Source organism: Gossypium hirsutum, chromosome D05 (genome assembly GCF_007990345.1).
Source record: "Gossypium hirsutum isolate 1008001.06 chromosome D05, Gossypium_hirsutum_v2.1, whole genome shotgun sequence".
Classification (NCBI taxonomy): Eukaryota; Viridiplantae; Streptophyta; class Magnoliopsida; order Malvales; family Malvaceae; genus Gossypium; species Gossypium hirsutum.
Genome location: NC_053441.1, coordinates 2,326,275 through 2,342,451, shown reverse-complemented (window position 1 = coordinate 2,342,451; position 16,177 = coordinate 2,326,275). Strand labels below are relative to the sequence as shown.

The 16,177-nt window shown below is 35.1% G+C and overlaps 3 protein-coding genes across 5 annotated transcripts; 1 reads left to right on the top strand and 2 right to left on the bottom strand.

Moving 5' to 3' along the window:
* Window positions 1-2,509: 2,509 nt before the first annotated feature.
* Window positions 2,510-7,539, bottom strand: LOC107907191 (protein unc-13 homolog). The gene is made up of 5 exons (XM_016834451.2): window positions 6,636-7,539; window positions 5,364-6,230; window positions 4,586-5,041; window positions 4,141-4,330; window positions 2,510-4,007 (listed from the first exon to the last, which is right to left on the bottom strand). The coding sequence occupies exons 1-5, from the start codon at window positions 7,131-7,133 to the stop codon at window positions 3,073-3,075; spliced, it is 2,946 nt and encodes a 981-aa protein (XP_016689940.2). The 5' UTR covers window positions 7,134-7,539; the 3' UTR covers window positions 2,510-3,072.
* Window positions 7,540-9,068: 1,529 nt separating this feature from the next.
* On the bottom strand, window positions 9,069-11,955 carry LOC107907192 (probable glycosyltransferase At3g07620). 2 transcript variants are annotated; one of them, XM_016834453.2, is made up of 6 exons: window positions 11,788-11,955; window positions 11,055-11,565; window positions 10,763-10,968; window positions 10,549-10,679; window positions 10,093-10,441; window positions 9,069-9,977 (listed from the first exon to the last, which is right to left on the bottom strand). In XM_016834453.2, exons 2-6 carry the CDS (start codon window positions 11,458-11,460, stop codon window positions 9,312-9,314), a joined length of 1,758 nt encoding a protein of 585 aa, XP_016689942.2. In that variant the 5' UTR covers window positions 11,461-11,565; window positions 11,788-11,955; the 3' UTR covers window positions 9,069-9,311. The 2 variants fall into 2 exon arrangements, with proteins under 2 accessions (XP_016689942.2, XP_016689941.2); XM_016834452.2 differs by having other exon boundaries at window positions 11,717-11,939.
* A 641-nt stretch (window positions 11,956-12,596) lies between these two features.
* LOC107907193 (ninja-family protein mc410) lies at window positions 12,597-15,874 on the top strand. Of its 2 annotated transcripts, XM_016834454.2 has the most exons (4): window positions 12,597-12,703; window positions 12,803-12,885; window positions 13,548-14,643; window positions 14,998-15,874. In XM_016834454.2, exons 3-4 carry the CDS (start codon window positions 13,677-13,679, stop codon window positions 15,495-15,497), a joined length of 1,467 nt encoding a protein of 488 aa, XP_016689943.1. In that variant the 5' UTR covers window positions 12,597-12,703; window positions 12,803-12,885; window positions 13,548-13,676; the 3' UTR covers window positions 15,498-15,874. The 2 variants fall into 2 exon arrangements, with proteins under 2 accessions (XP_016689943.1, XP_040949031.1); XM_041093097.1 differs by having other exon boundaries at window positions 12,597-12,885.
* The last annotated feature ends 303 nt before the right edge of the window (window positions 15,875-16,177 follow it).

The following is a 16,177-nucleotide window of genomic DNA, read 5'->3' as shown; positions in this document are numbered from 1 at the left end:
GGGGTCTTCTTTGCTTTAGGTTTCAAAATTGAGGTGGCACGTGTTTCCTTCTTTTCAAATTCAGCTCTCACGTGACATTGTTTTGGGTAATTATCCGCTGCTACACATTCATATTTCATACTTATTCTGGTTAGAAAGTTGGTAATAACATTTTCAGGTTAATCTACCATTGAATACCTTATTTTGGTTTTAATGTTCTTGAGTGTTGTTTTTTCTAATTAAGTACTTATATATTTTTTAAAAAGTATACGTGTCAAATGTTTTTTGGGTCATATAGTATAGTTTAGTTTAAATATTAAATTAAATATTGATGTCAAACTCAAACACTAAATTAAAAAAAATTGTAGATAACAAGTTCAACATTAAAATTAAACTTAAATACCAAATTAATATTCAAACTAAATAAATATATTAAATACCAAGCAATTTGGAAGTTCGGAATTTCTGTTTCTCCTCCCTTTCTTTTCTTTATCTCTTCTTCTTCTCCCTCCATTTCTCTTTTCTCAAAAGTCCTTCTTCAAGACCTTCTACTCTTCCAATAAGCTTCTCTTTGCCAAAAAAAAAAAAAAGAGTCAGCACTAAAATACATTTCACGGATAATAGGGTTATTAATCTTTAACAGAAAGCAACACTACACCTTAGAGTATCGGTACAAAGCATTGCATTTTCATATAATGTTTCATTGGTTTTTTTTCATTTTCTTTCTTCAACTCAATTGCTGTGTTCTTGCCGTCTTGGTGCCGACTAGATGATGGTTTAATATGATCAGCTTGGATACAAATTCCAAGCTTGTTGGGCACCACTCTTTGAACCATCCTCAAAGGAAAACCTGAAGCATGGACAAGAGATGAGAATGAAGGTGAGTTTTGGTTCCATGGAAATAGGGAAATTTTGCAATGAAAATAGTTTTGTTGGGAGGAAAAGGAAACTCTTAAACACCAAGCAAATATAATATAATATAAATATATATATATATAAATATAGAGTAAGATTATTATTCTCTTTAGTTTGGCTGTCTTGGTTTCCTGTGGGTGGCACTGGCATGGCCTTTGCTTTAGCTTGCAAACTGTGATTTGGCAGACCAAATTTGAATAAGGTTGAGATAGAAACTGGATGTTTACTTGCACTGACATAACATAACCAGTGTTGCTTTAGGCCGTTGAATTATTGCTTATAAAATATTTGGAATATTGCAATGGCAATGTCCATATATGATGTATTCAAATACGTTATAGAACAACATGTAATTTAAAGAAAAGATGATGATGATGATAAAAGAAAATAGATTAGGAAAGAAGCATTTTGAAAAGCTTGTCAAAGACCTAAAGGTTTGCATATTTCTTTATGCTTTTTACGCTTATTTTTCTCGTTAAAGAAGACGACTATGAGTGTGTATTTTATTCATTTGCTTCCGTTTCTCTTCATGTGTCTCCTTAAACATGGTAGTCTTGAGAGAAAGCTCAGCTCGGTATAGCACACAGATACAATAGAGCAAAGGTGAAGCTCAATGTCAATCGAGTTGACAATATGATTTACTCAAGCAATTTTCCTTCTTGATACTATTGACAATATGGTACAAAGCAAGCTATTTTTTATTGATAATCTTCATGTCATGTTCCATTATAGAGTTTTTCTGTTGAAAATGCGATGCTTTGTATCGATGCACTAAGGTGCAGTGCATTGTTAACATGGCTTTCTGTTTAAGATTAATCATTCTATTATCCATATTAAATGTATTTTAATGCTCAAACTTTTTTTATTTTTTATTTTGGCAAAGAGAAGATGTTGAGGAAGGCTTTTGGCCTTTGAGAAAAAGAGAAATGGAGGAAAAATAGAAAAGAAAAAAAAAGTTAAGACTAAAAGGGACGGAAAGAGAAAATAATAGTAATAAATAAAATGTTGTTAACAACCACGTCAGTTTTTTTAAAAATCTTAACGTTACATAAACTTCTAGTTCTTTAAAATTTTTATTTAAATTTAGTTATATATAATTGGAATGTTATTTAATTTAAGTAAAGACTTAATTTATATAATGCTAATAATTTAAAAATATAATTACAAGGTTTTGAAATTTAAAATTAATCCTCCAACGAACTAAACCTTGTTTAAACCACGGGTGGTTTGCATGGTCATAATACGTCGACGTGATGTTTTTCATATCTGGTAAAAGATCCTTTAAAACCACCTATGGAAAAAGGAATAGTCAAAACTTTTTACTGGAAATGAGAAGGAAAAAGAAAAGCAAAACCGAATTATATATCCAGCGATCACTTGGATTTAGAACAAAATAATTACATAATGATATATGTTTAAACTTTTAGCTTAAAATTGATAAAAACAACGTTTGAAATTGAAACTGATGATGGCAGATGTCTGCAATAAGCGAAAATCGATTGATCATTTTGAAGAAGACGGGACACCCCTACATAAATTCAAGATATGCTAATAGTAGCTTGAATTGTTGCTATACACGCCTATATAGTAACAACAGTGATATTTTTAAAACTGATTTTAGAGGTGGTAAATTTGTTTGTATGTCTTTGCCATTACCATAATATATATAACCAGCAAGATTTGCCTCACTTTAACAATGGAAGATTCAATCTAGCTTCGAGTAAATTGGGGGGAAAAGTCATTTTATTTGACAAGCAATACTATTTCCCATACCAACTCACTGATGCAGAACATAAAGCTTTCAATATTTTCCAAACCTTTCTATACAAATATCCTGAAAGAACCTCACACTCACTGTTTTTCCACTAAACGCCTTCAAAGGTTTCATCTCAATGCCATGTGAAGCAGATGATGATGATGGAAAACCCAGAATCTTCATCCTTACCAGACATCAGAATTATATTCTTTTCACAAGTTCTCCCTACACTGGGTTAAGGTCTTAAACCAATAGAATCCGACCAAGAGAACTACGGGAGTCATAGTTTCTTAAGGGGTATAACTTGCTCGAGATGTAATGCCTATGGCTTGACAAACTTGGAAAGCTATATCAATTACCTCAAGCAGTGTATGCCTAAGAAGTGCATCATTTGACTCTTCTTTTCACCAGTAAAAGAGTAGTTAGAGTTTCTTGGGCAAGTTGTAAGTCTTCTTAAGGAACTTAGCTGCAGTCTCATCACTCCGATAACACAAAACACGCAAGAGTGTGTTAGGCTCTGTTGGATTCCATTGGCCGGTAGTTGGTGGCAACGGAAGCTTGGATTTAGCAGAACCGCCATAAGTCTCTAGGGTCATATATTGGAATTGTTCAATTAGGCTGTCAGTATCAGTATGAAATAGTGGGAGGATGGCACTAACAGTGGTCGAAAACTTCTGTATTAAATCAGCTGGAAGTCCATCGCCATTGGACCAAAATAAATCACACAAGGACTTGAAATCATCAGCTATTGTTTCATAATCTTGCAAATGGAAAGCACGAGGGGGGCCTCCAGCGAGTAAAACCAGCAAAAGACCATCAAAAGAAGCTTTCATTACTTCAGTAATAACTCGTGTTCTGACTCTGGAATGCACGGTTAATGAGATAACCTCCAAATATTGCTCAAGCTCCTGAAGAAAAGGTTCAATCCTAGAGGACGAAACTTCCCCAACATACAAGCCATCCCAAAGGACATGACTTAGATCATGGAAAACAATCTTATATGCAGTTATCTCACACAATTGTTTTATCCCTTTCACACAAGCAGTAGTTGAAAGTTCAAATGCTTTCCCCATCCCATCAGCAATATTGCCCATATGAGCTGATTCGGAATTTCTAACATGGGAAGTTGCCCTTTTTGCCAATACATCCAACTCTATTCGAAAATGATGCAGAGTATTAATACGACAGCACAGCTGAGATATCCCCAAGGAGCCATTGCTATTTGTTGTTCCAACCTGAGATTTCCTACCCTGTGCTATTTGAAACTTCTCTTTTCTCTTGAAAACACCAACAAACTTTGAGCGTGTTGAACATCTGGTCAAAACAGGCATTGAGGGAACAAAAGTACTTTGGGACCCTGTAGATGATAAGATAGTGTATTTTCCTTTTAGTTTTAGTATTTTCCTTTTAGTTTTACACAAAAATTGATTACTTCAGAAGAAATGGAAAGGGCAATATGCATTGGCGTCCCTAGGCTACATGATACGTACCACAGCCAGACTTTGCCTTTGATATATAATGTAGAATACATCTATCAATACCAGTGGTTAAATCGGGAAGCAATACAGCATGCATAGATATTGGCAACAAAAAGAATGCTTCTAATGCTTCATCTACAATTCGTAAAACTTCAACAGCAGAGGGAGCAAAATTCTCTTTATTTGTTTGTGGATCCCATACCTATAAGGAGACAAGAAATAGACATGCATAGAAGTGAATGGTCCATATTAGCAACAAAGATTAGATCCAAGCCATGAAAGAAGCTTGAACCATAAGCTTGAACCATAGTCTACTTGCTAAAAAGCTTGAACCTTCAGCTCAACTACTTACGGAAAAGGATTAATATCCTGTTCCACTTAAATGACAAAACACAAATATTTCATATCACCCAAACCACCATCAAGGTATTATAGGAAAGGAATAAAAGCCTTGTACCTCTTGTTGCAGATTCCTGTCAACCCATTCCTTCAGTCTGTCTAATCTAGTCATTATCCATGATTTCACTAGATTGGAAATCACAGATTCAGCCTCATAAGGAGGCATCTCCCTTATGATCGACTTTCCACCATCTTCACTATCCACTGAATTTTCAACTGCAATTTGCACCAGATCTTTCTCCAATTTGTCAGCAGCTCTCAACACTTGTAGTATATCAGGTGTCAAATCACCAATGCCAGAAACAAACTGCTTCAGCTCATTTCCATAGCAGGAATGAAGAGTGGCCACAGCTACACCAGCTGCAAGAGGATGCCATCTCTTTAATAGAGGACTAAAAATTGCCTTCTCACTAAAAGCCAGTGTACTGACACCCTGTGCGAGGATGGAAAGGAAAGGAAACTGATTTTGTTGGTTCTTAGAAGAACGTTTGCTGGACTTCAGCTTCTCCATTATCTGTTTAAATAGAATCAACACACAACCTTGGATCATCTTTCAGACAGAAATATAACAGGAAAACTAGGTCAAAATATTTCAGAAAGAGATAAAGAGCTCAGCTTGAATATATAATTTAAAAGCTAATAGAACAACAAAGATCCTGGTTTAGCAAGAAGGAAAGTATTCATATTAAGATGCCTGCAAAAGTTGCAAATAACAAAAACCTATCAATCATACAGAAAGCGGTGAATTAATCTCATGATTTAAAACTATAGGAGCCTTCTTATCTTGTACTGCTCATTCTATGAAGGGATATTATGCTAAAATATTGAAAACTTGCCTGAACAAAAGCCACGCGCAATGATGATCTTATGTAATTATCAACTCTCTCACGAGCCAAGTCAATTTCCTTTCTTGTCCTATGATACTCGTGAGAGATATCTTCTACCATTATCTTTGCTGATAGAACCGCCATAGAAACAACACATTCCATTGTCTCAGTGTTATCACTGTGGAAATAATTGTGATAGGCAAGTAGCCTTTTCTCAGCCCAGCCTAGAATTGTGCCCAAAGTAGAGCTTATTATCTTTGAATAATCTGGATCTGTCATTGCCTTTGCATCCTTTTCAACTTCCATTAACAGATTATTAGCAGCAAACAACAGATCGCTTTCCACTTGGCCAGTTCCCACATATCGGTTAAACAATATCCACAAGAAACAAAGATCATGCAGCATCTGGTTCATTCCAAGGACTACCCACGTCTTCTTCACAAGTTCCAGAACCTCATCGACCTCTTCAATAACAGAGGTTTCATCATTAACATCAAAACAAGCCTCTAAAAGCATTTGGTATATTCTGAGATTCAACGGGAATCCATCTGCCCAGTGGCTGGTCTCAGAAACAGACCCATCAAAGGTTCTACAAGCAAGAGACAAAGCAATGCTCCGAAGAGCTTGCATCGATTTGTTGTTTTTGCCGGTCTCCAAAGGTTTCTCCAAGGCCCCACGAATGATCTGTCGCAGTTGCTGTGCAGCAGTATCGGTTTTATCTAGGGGCAAGAGAGGATGTAAAAGGAGTCCAGCTTCAAGAATCTTCAAATTCCTCCTCTGCCAAGCTTCATATTCCCATTGATTCGGAAAATCCGAAGGCTTGAGTTGCTGCAACATCTCAACTGGCAACACTACTGACTCTATCCGTTTTCCAAGCTGATACATCATACATATACAAAAACAAAAAGTTAAATAATGACTGCAATACCATATATAACTTGTCTAGCAAACATAATCATACAAAAATCATATTCCATAAACATTTCCAAATTCCAATAATCACCAATTGAATTATATATCACATTTGTATACCCTACTCATAATTACAGCATAAATTATCAAACTGAACTTTGAAAAAAAGTAAAAGCGTCTGATTAATTCAACTTAACACAAAATATTTCTGTCGCATTAAACAGTTCTTTTTTTTCCCTTTCCATTTAACTTTAAAAAATAAAATAAATACAAAAGACGACAACAAAAAAAGAGGCCGTTGCTTTTGTGAAAGAAATTAAAAGAAAAAAAAAGGCAACCACACAATTCTTTTCTTTTTTTGGAACAAACCTGAGCAGCGGCAACTCTCAAGAGAGCTCTTCTAACCCTGGAATCGATTTGCTCTGAAACTCTCATCTGAACCCTCAACATCTCCCCAATAGTAACCGCTTTTTTGACTCGTTCCGAGTCCGACTCACCACTCACTTGCCTCTTCCCAGACGATTTCAATCCTAAAGCCTTTTTCACATTACTCGCCGCCGTCGAAGACAAAGACCTCTGTAATGACGCCGTCGACGTCAACGCCCGCGCCCTTCCCGAATTTTTGTCGGAATGCGATATGAAAGTCAATGGCTTCACGCCGGAACTCCGACAGGCTCCGACCAGAATCTCGTAAGCCGTCTCTCGGAGCTCCGAATCTGATAAATTCGTTGCCAACTCAGTGAGTGGACAGGTCAGCGTCTCAGTGAAGTGATTAGGCATCGCCACGGCCGTTTTTGTGGTTACTTGGTAATGATGGTTGTGTAGTTTGGGTTGGCAAGAAGTTCTATCCCTTAGTCTACTCGACATGTTAAAGATTTCTGGGTAATAAAAGATATATATTAAAGACAATAAATTAAAACCAGCTTAAAGACGAAGGTTTTACAGGGAGATTACTTTTACTATGAGATTCCTTTTGAAGGACAAGAAAAGTTGGGATAGTGAAATTCTTGCTTGATGTTAAAGTAAACAAAATAAAAATTCTGGAAATATATCATTAAAGAGAAAATATATAATTTTAAAAGGAAATGGATTGAGTTTTGAACAGTGAAAAGATTTCCTAAAAAGATTAGAGAGCGTAGAATTTGATGGTAAGAAAAAAAGAAAGGGAAAAGATGGTAGTGGTGTTTCTATGGCGGCAGCCGAGCCGAGTCAGGAGCGAGTGCGGAAGACAGTTATAGTTTTAAATTTTTTTTAATTGGAGATAAATTAATTGCTGGCATTTCATTCGCTCTCTTTTTTCTTGGTAAATATTTATCTATTAATAAATGTAATAATGTAAAAGAAATTTGCCTCCTTCGTCCTACTTAATTTTCTTTATTACTTATTTATATATATAAGATAAATTTGAAATAATTTTATTTTCACATTTAATTACAAATTTAAAAATAATTTAAAACTATCAATTAAATTTTATTTTTAAATATTTGTTAAGATTGAAATTTATCGTAAAAATTAAATATATGAATATTATCTTTTATTTAATAAAGGTAAATTTGTAAATTATCATTATATTTTTACGAGAGTATTTAGTGAATTAAACGTGATAATTTTAATTAATATCTTTTTATGTATACCAAACATTGTAAAATAAATTCATTGAAAATCACATTTCAAGGAATTAAATTCGATTGGAATCATAACATTGGAAAGCATCAAATATTTACATTAGTTTATGTATTATATGTAAGTGGTGGAATTAATTAATGTATTTTAATTTGGTCATTTTTAATTCTTGTATTTTTTTAGATTTCAAAATTGTATTCATGATCAAATGATAGTTATTAAATTCATTAAGTTCTACCATTTTCAAAATTTGATGCGACAAACATATTATCTCGTGTGTACTATGTCAACTTGCTATTTCGACATATTATTAAAAAAAATAGATTTATCAACTATTGTTTGTATTGAATTAGAATTTCAAAATTCGAAAAGTTGAGTGAGTAAAAACAATATAATTAGAAAACATGAACCAAATCTATAATTTTATGCACAATACAAGACTAATAGAAGATATTAACCAAACATATTTAGTTGTAATCTTTAGGTCATAATTAAAATTTCAAAACTTGAAAAGTATAAGGTCTAAAATTGATCAAATTAAAATATAGGGTCTAATAGCACATTGACCTATTAAATTTTGGGCATAATGTTAAATTTAACCCTTACTTTCTATATATTTTATCACTTTGGTCCTCATTATTTTTTTAAGCTAAATTTGATTATCAACCTTTCATAACATCAAAAAACTTTTTTTAACAAAAAATGCCTACTAAACATTAACTTTTTAACAATACTGGTATGGCAACCCGCGTGGTAGTCTATGTATACTTCATAACGACGTGATACTATTTATTTTATATACAATATCAACAATTATAAAAAAAATCAAATAAAAATTTAATTTTTTAAAAGATTAATAGTTAAATTATACTTCTTTTTTTTAAGTTGAAGGTCAAATTTAATTAAAAAAAAAGGAAGAAACCAAATTAACCAAAAATATAAACATTGAGGACTAAAGTGAAAAACAAAATCGAAAAGTCATTTTTAAAAGTTGAACGATAAAATACTCAGAAAGGGCTAGTGGAACCAATAATCTCGCTTTAAAACATCTAGCTTCAATAGTTGAGTGTAATAGCAAATTAAATTATCCTAACTTTACCTGGCTTGCACCATGTTTAAACTGTATTAGCAAATTAAATTATGCAAACTTCATCAAGTAAAACTCATGAAAAAAGACAATGAAATCAAAATCGTAAGTCATGGATTTACATTAAATTGTTATTTTATACACCCACGGTAAAGAATTATCAGTTGGAATAGAAGATACAACACATTCCATCATCCTACTTATTACAACACCAATAGTTGAAGCCCAAACCAGATGGTTAAAAGATCAAAAGCTCACAGACTGAGAAATGACAGCACTTACTGCATTGGCTTGCTTCTCAAGTTGTTTCACTCAACCTTAAGAATGAAGACCTTTTATCTGGTTTTTATGTGAAAAACCCTGTTGTACCATACTGAGTGAAGGATCATATGAAATAAGTCGTATTTCACGGGCCTTTTGTGCCAAAGAAAATGCCGCTGTACTAGCTTCACTCTCGCGTGCATCTCCAAATATTTCTCCTCAGGGATGGAGAGCAATATGTTTCTCAAACTAGGGATATCTTTCTCTTGAACTAAAATCGCAAAAGCTTCCCAATTCAACACCTCAAAGAATGGTGGCACGTAGTTATCTGATATGATAACCGGCACGCATTCATAGTAAATCGACTCAACCACTCTTGGTGTATGAACTTCATAACCCTTGGCACATATGCAATACTTACTACTCTTCATATGCTCCCTGTACTTTCTTTTACCTTCAACATCACGAGGCATTGGTCCAAAGATTTTCATATCAGATTCTTTATTCTGCCAATACTGTAGTAAGATCGGTCGAAGATAACCGTGCATCCCCCCAGCAAAGAAGGCCAGAATGTTCCTCTCTGAAGGAGGCTTTCCTCCAAGATTTTCCAAAGGAGCCTCCATGGAACGTATATACGTTACTGGTAAAGTGGTATCCTTTCCTATTTCGAAGCCTTTGGCAGCATTGGAATTGCAAAGAGCTCTAATACAACTTCTGATGTTCTTTGTCAAATTGATAGCCTGAAACTCCATATGTCAGATCAAATAAGATACTTCAATTTGGCCATCGAAATCTACATAACAATAATAACACTACCACAGAAATTTAACCATATAAGCATAATCCTTAGCATACCCAATCATGACAGGCAACTAGAAAATGATCAGCTCCTCCGGTTCTGTTCCAAAAGCTATATTTTCCAGCAATCAACTCAACATAATCCTTAAGGTATTTCTGTAGGTCTTTGACGTGTTGAAAATCTTGTCCATTTAGTGCACTCCTTAGCATATTTGAACTGAAGGGTAAGTAAAACAAATGGGCTCTTCTCGGGTCTTTCACAACGAACTTTTTGTTTCCTTCCATGAGTTTCATAAACCATCCTTCTGAGGCATAAATTCCTCTCATCTTTGGCTGATGAAATATGGGCTTAACTCCTTCTTTGTATATGTAAACTTTGAGTATTTGTTCCATCATCTCATAACTCCTGCAAATAATTTGCATAAAGCCACCAACAATTTAGCATTTAGCATAAACATGGACATGGACATGGCCATGGACATGTTGCAGAAACATAACAAGTCAAACACTTACCTCTCAAACTTAGAAATATTCTGATAAACAGATGCATGAAGCACTGGAACCTTCCTTGAAACACGAGCATTTCCAATCTCTAGCCTTGCAGATAAAAGTTCACGGTCACGTGCTGAAGATCGTCTTGGCCTCTATTACCAACAAAGAAGTGAGAAATTCAGAATCTTAACTGAATCCTGTTGCTTAATTAAGACCTTGGAGACGTGATTCTTACCAGAGAGCGAGAAGAATCAATACTCTGAAGCAATAATGAATTCATCTGGGATACAGATATGGCTGATTCAATTTGCAATGGTTTAAAATTCGTATGTTGTGTTCCAATAGAAGTTTCGGCATTGCGCGGTGAAGATAAGTTGGCACCCAAGAATGAGCTAGAAGTCCCTGAACTAAGGTTTGAGCTTTGCAGGCCTTTAGCAGCAACTATAGCCGATATAAATGGCACAACATCAGCACCTTAGTAGAACCATCATCTGTACTAGTAATGTAACCAGACATCAAACTCTTACCCTGAGTTATCCTCGGCTTCGATTTCCTCTCATGAGAATTTTGATCCTTGAATTTACTAAAAGAACCATCAAGATATCTGTTAACTTCTGATGACGAATCAGAACCTGTATTTGCTTCCAGCGTGTTGTGCTTGTACCTAGCTTCTTCCTCAGGATCAGAGCCATTAGTATCATTTGCCACCACATTAATAAACAGTTCAGCCATGTTCGAATCATTTAAAGTGGTGGCATTGATTACCAGCTTAACTACTGAAATCTTACTAGTAGGTGATGGAACAAATATTTTCCCATAAGAAAATGAAAAACACTGAAAAAGGATTATGAAAGAAACTGCCAACCCAATGATCAAAAGTAACTTTCTGACCTCAGCATGAAAGAGCCTCAGAGTTAGGGCAAAAACACCCATGTCACTCAGTAGCAAAGCTCCAATGAATACCTCACAATCTCACGTACAGAATAAGAATCTTGAAACCCTATCTCACATAATCATTGACTGAATCAAGCATTCAACCTAGCAAATAAAATAGTGGTTCAGTAAGATAGATTCAGTTCAAAGAAGCCAGAGTTCAACATTTGCAACTCCATTAATCATAAAGCAATAGTTAATGTAAGCAAGAAACATTTGTAAAATGTCAAAAACAATGGTGACCCAGAAAATGTACCTACAGTACTGAGTGTTCCATGAAATCTAAAGCAAAAAGATTTGGGCTTTTCGTGAGATGGCGAAAAGTACCTAAGCAGATCCTCCATGGTCAAGCACTCAAAAGGTTCACCAGTGTCGGTCTGGGTTCACACTTCAGCTTATAGTACTGCGAAACGTACTCTTTTAGTTGTTCATCAATGAGTTATCAGAAACTACCCTCACTCAAACCAAATATTACAATCAAGCCATTCCTGATTGAGTCCCTCCATTTCCCTTCACAAATGAGATCTTTTCAGTCTTTCACCATAATATGGAAAAACGACATCGTTTCTGCATAGCTGCTGCTGCTGCTTTTTTTTACTGCAATCAATAACAGTGTCGGTCTTTGCCTGTTACACGATCATTGACCAGTTATTTGCTAATGTATTGTGTCCCTTTGAACCACATAAATAAATAATTATAATCATGATTTGTATAATAAAATTTAACCAAATCATAAGCTCATTATTAAAAGTAAGTGAAATTATATAGTTGCCATTGGTGACATGATGATGGTTAAACACAAACCATTGGTAAAAAACACAAGTTGTTTGTTATGCCCAAATATATGACAAGATCAAATGTCTGAATTCAGTTCCACGTAAGATTTATTGATTTGGAAAGAACAATCTTGATCATTATCTGTTCCATATGATATGATATGAAAGACCAAATTAAATGAACATCTTGAAATGCATTTAAAAAAAAAACTTGGATTAAAACAATACAGTAAAATATGACAAAAAAAATCCTATTTACGATATTTTTAGATAATTTAAGATTGGAATTTAATTAGTCCAGTGTCACTTACCAGCAACAATGTAAATGTTAAAAACTTTCTTTTTTCCCTTTTATTGATATGAACAGAACAAAGGTTGAAGAAAAAACTAAAAAGGATTGGACAAAAGTGAAAATTAGACATGGGCACATAATGATAAAATAAAAGACATTGTATGGTATTTGATTGGTATGATAGCGGCAAAAAGAAAATAATTATATACATGATAATCACATGGTATAAAAAATTAGTAGGTAATTTCTAACACTATTTTTCTCCCATTTTCAGTGTTATTTTCCCTTTACCTGTCCTTGTGATGTGCAAAGACAATCTCAGCTTTGATTCTTTTAATCTTCTCTGTCTTTATTCAGGTAACTCCCTTTCTCTATCTTTCTCTTCTATTGCTCCTTTTTCTATATAGTTCTATTGTGTTTTGTGTTTTCTGCAGTTGCTTTTTTTTTTTTTGAATCGGGTGTTTTGATGAAGTTGATTGATTTTTGAAAAATGGGTTTCTGGGTTTGCTTAGATCTATTATGAATTCTGGTCTAAACTTATCATTCTGAGTTTTGATTTTATTTTCTTTAATAATATCCTCTTCTGGGTTTTGATTTTCATTGATTTTGCTAATGAATGGATCTATCTAGCTGATAAACGAATAAAGAAAATAAATACAGGTTTTTAGTCTCATATTTCTTTTTCTTTTTGTTTGAAACCCTTCCCCTCATCTCAAAAAATGAAAATTAAAAAGAAAACCCTGTTTAAGTTTAGTAGTTGCTTCAAGACTATTTTCATGGAAAATTTTATTTTTTTATTATTTATTTTGGTTTTTCTTAGCTTTACTTCTCTAATAAGTAGAGCTTGGTGTTGCCCTTGGATCAAATGTATGTTTTGTTTAGCCTAAAGTTCCTCTTTTTAGAGGTCATTACCAAATTATTAATGATTTTTGTTTCATTTCTAAGATTTGTATGGTAATTGGAACTTATTTATTTATTTCTCTCTTGTATTTCCCCTGATAAATCTGACTTTTATGCAGACATGTATGTTTAGGATGGTTTTGGTGCGTGTTGAGACTATATTGTGTATTTTTGGTTGAATGGTCTGTAAAGAGGATGAGCAAAAGTTATACTTGAACCACCGGGATAATATACTGTGAGTCGATAGAATGGAGGACGATAACGGGCTTGAGCTTAGCTTGGGTCTATCTTGTGGTGCTTCATCTGCCAAAGCCAGAGGCAAGATTAGTAGCTCCTCCGATACTAGGACAGAAGAAGGTGATAGAGGTGTCAAAATAGTGGATAACTTTAAAAACTTTCTTCAAGCTGGAAACGAGAAACAAGACCCCAGTGTGGGTTCTCAGAGAAGTGATCCAATAAAACCTTTGGAAAATTTCTTTAATGATCTCTCCAAGGGTAACGGTGAGGTAGAAGCTACTGTTAACTTGAATGGTAGAGGTCTTTGGGGTACAAACAGTAACAGGTCTGCTGAAATCGATGAAGATAAGCGGTCCGAAACGGGTAGTAAACGTAAGATGTTGTTTAATGAGATAAACAATCCAAAGAAGCTCGAAAGAGAAGCTCATCACACGGATTTGCATGAAAAGTCCAAAACATCACATATCTCCCTAACGGAAGATGGCTCAACTGCTGAGAATGAAGACGTTGCGGAGTCTGAAGTTGAGGGTTCGACCTCAAGGCTGGTTTCACACCATGATGATGGATCCAAGCGATTTATGGGAGTTAGTGGTTCTGCTGAGGTGCCTAAGGAGGTTAAGCCGGGAAACTTGAATTATGGTAACTCATTCCAGGTCCAATCAGTCAATGTCATGAATGCACCTTTCTCATTGCCTATGAAGGATTCTAACTCTGTCGGGATCCCTAGTTCATCAGGTCATACAATGCCTGGCATGATGCAAATGATGCCTACCGGAAATAGTGAACGGTCTGGGACCCAGTCTGTGAATCCTGGAAACTTACCAGTTATGTTCGGGTACTTGCCTGTTCAACTTCCACTGTTGGATAAGGATAATCCCTGGGGTATGGTCTCTCACCCTCCGCAATTCCAGGCTTCATATGCTGGCAGAAGTCCACCTAATGCAGATAAGCAGAGTGATGGACTGAAAATATCACAAGGTATCTCTTTATCCCTTTGCTTGAAGACGGCATTTTAATGGGTTTAATGAATATGATGTTATCTGTAAATATGCCTAGCTATCTACTTTTTATACTCTTCATGGATAGCTCTGAGCTATCCTGATCTTGCTGTCTTGGTATAACCTTCATGGTATAAACCTTATTTCATTATTGAATTCTATATAAATTATCTTTTCTGGTTCGTGCTGCCAAAGATTTTCAATTTCCTATATGTATGAAATTTTGACCTCTTAACATTAATAACCAGTTGATCAATTGTTAATTTGGAATATTATTTTACACCTGTGTTATTTATCACTGGGTTGATAGTTGTTTATCCTCTGTTGAATGTAGCTTCCATGCATACAATTGCGCGCAATTCCTCTGAGGCTGCACAATATGATGGCAGGACATTCGAAAGAGTGAAAGGTGAAGGTAAACAGCATGGTGTAGAGGAAGGCTCCTCTACTCGGGCAGAGGAAGATGTAAAAGGAAGCAGCGTGAATCTCAGAGCAAATGCTACATCTGATCGACAAACTGCAGAAGCCTTAACTCTTGATTTTTCTGCCATAAAACCTGGAATTGCTGCAGACCTGAAATTTGGTGGATCTGGTTCTTATCCAAATTTACCATGGGTTTCAACCACAGGTACTGGTCCACACGGCAGAACTATTTCTGGTGTTACTTACAGATTCAGCGCAAATCAGATAAAAATCGTTTGTGCTTGCCATGGTACCCACATGTCCCCCGAAGAGTTTGTTCGTCATGCCAGTGAAGAGTGCACCAATCTAGATAATAACAACGGTTTGGCAACATTTCCAGGTACCAATCCTGCTGCCTCTAGTCAGAGCTGAAATGACATACATTTACTTCCAATCAAGTATGGCATTGGTATGGCCTTGAGAATACACTGATGAGGGGCTTTGCTTTTCTTGCGGAGTTTAGCTCTCTGTACCCTTTTCCGGTTGTATTAGCTCCCGGAGTTGAATACTTCATTTGTATGTAAGAATTTCTAGCATCCTTTTCTTGTCAAATAGTAATGTTAAGGATTTTATTTCTGTAGTAACAGTTAAGAGAATCATTTTCCTTTTGTTGTATTTTATTTTCCAGCCTTTTAAGCTTCAGATTCTGTTAGTATCTGCAGTTTTGTGAACCACTTTGGTATACAATGATTGTTCTTAGGTCTTTATGATACTACTTTGGAATGCGATACTCGTATCTTTGTGGTTTTGATTTTCGGATTGGTTATGTTCAAGCAGGTCTACAATCTGCTTAGCTTCAACATTCATCAATTGCATCATATCATTTCCGACTTAATCTTTGTGTAGTCATTATATATTAACAAGCAGTGAATGAAAATTTGATGAATCAGGATTTTGAAAGTTCTCACATAGCGACCAAGTTTATAGCATGATTTGTTTGTGTGACAATTTAATAGCAGCATACAGCCTTTATGGTTGGAGCCTACTTCCGCCATTCTTAAGCTTGCGATGAGACGAGATTTTATGAAATGTTGGACCTTCATCTCTGCGAG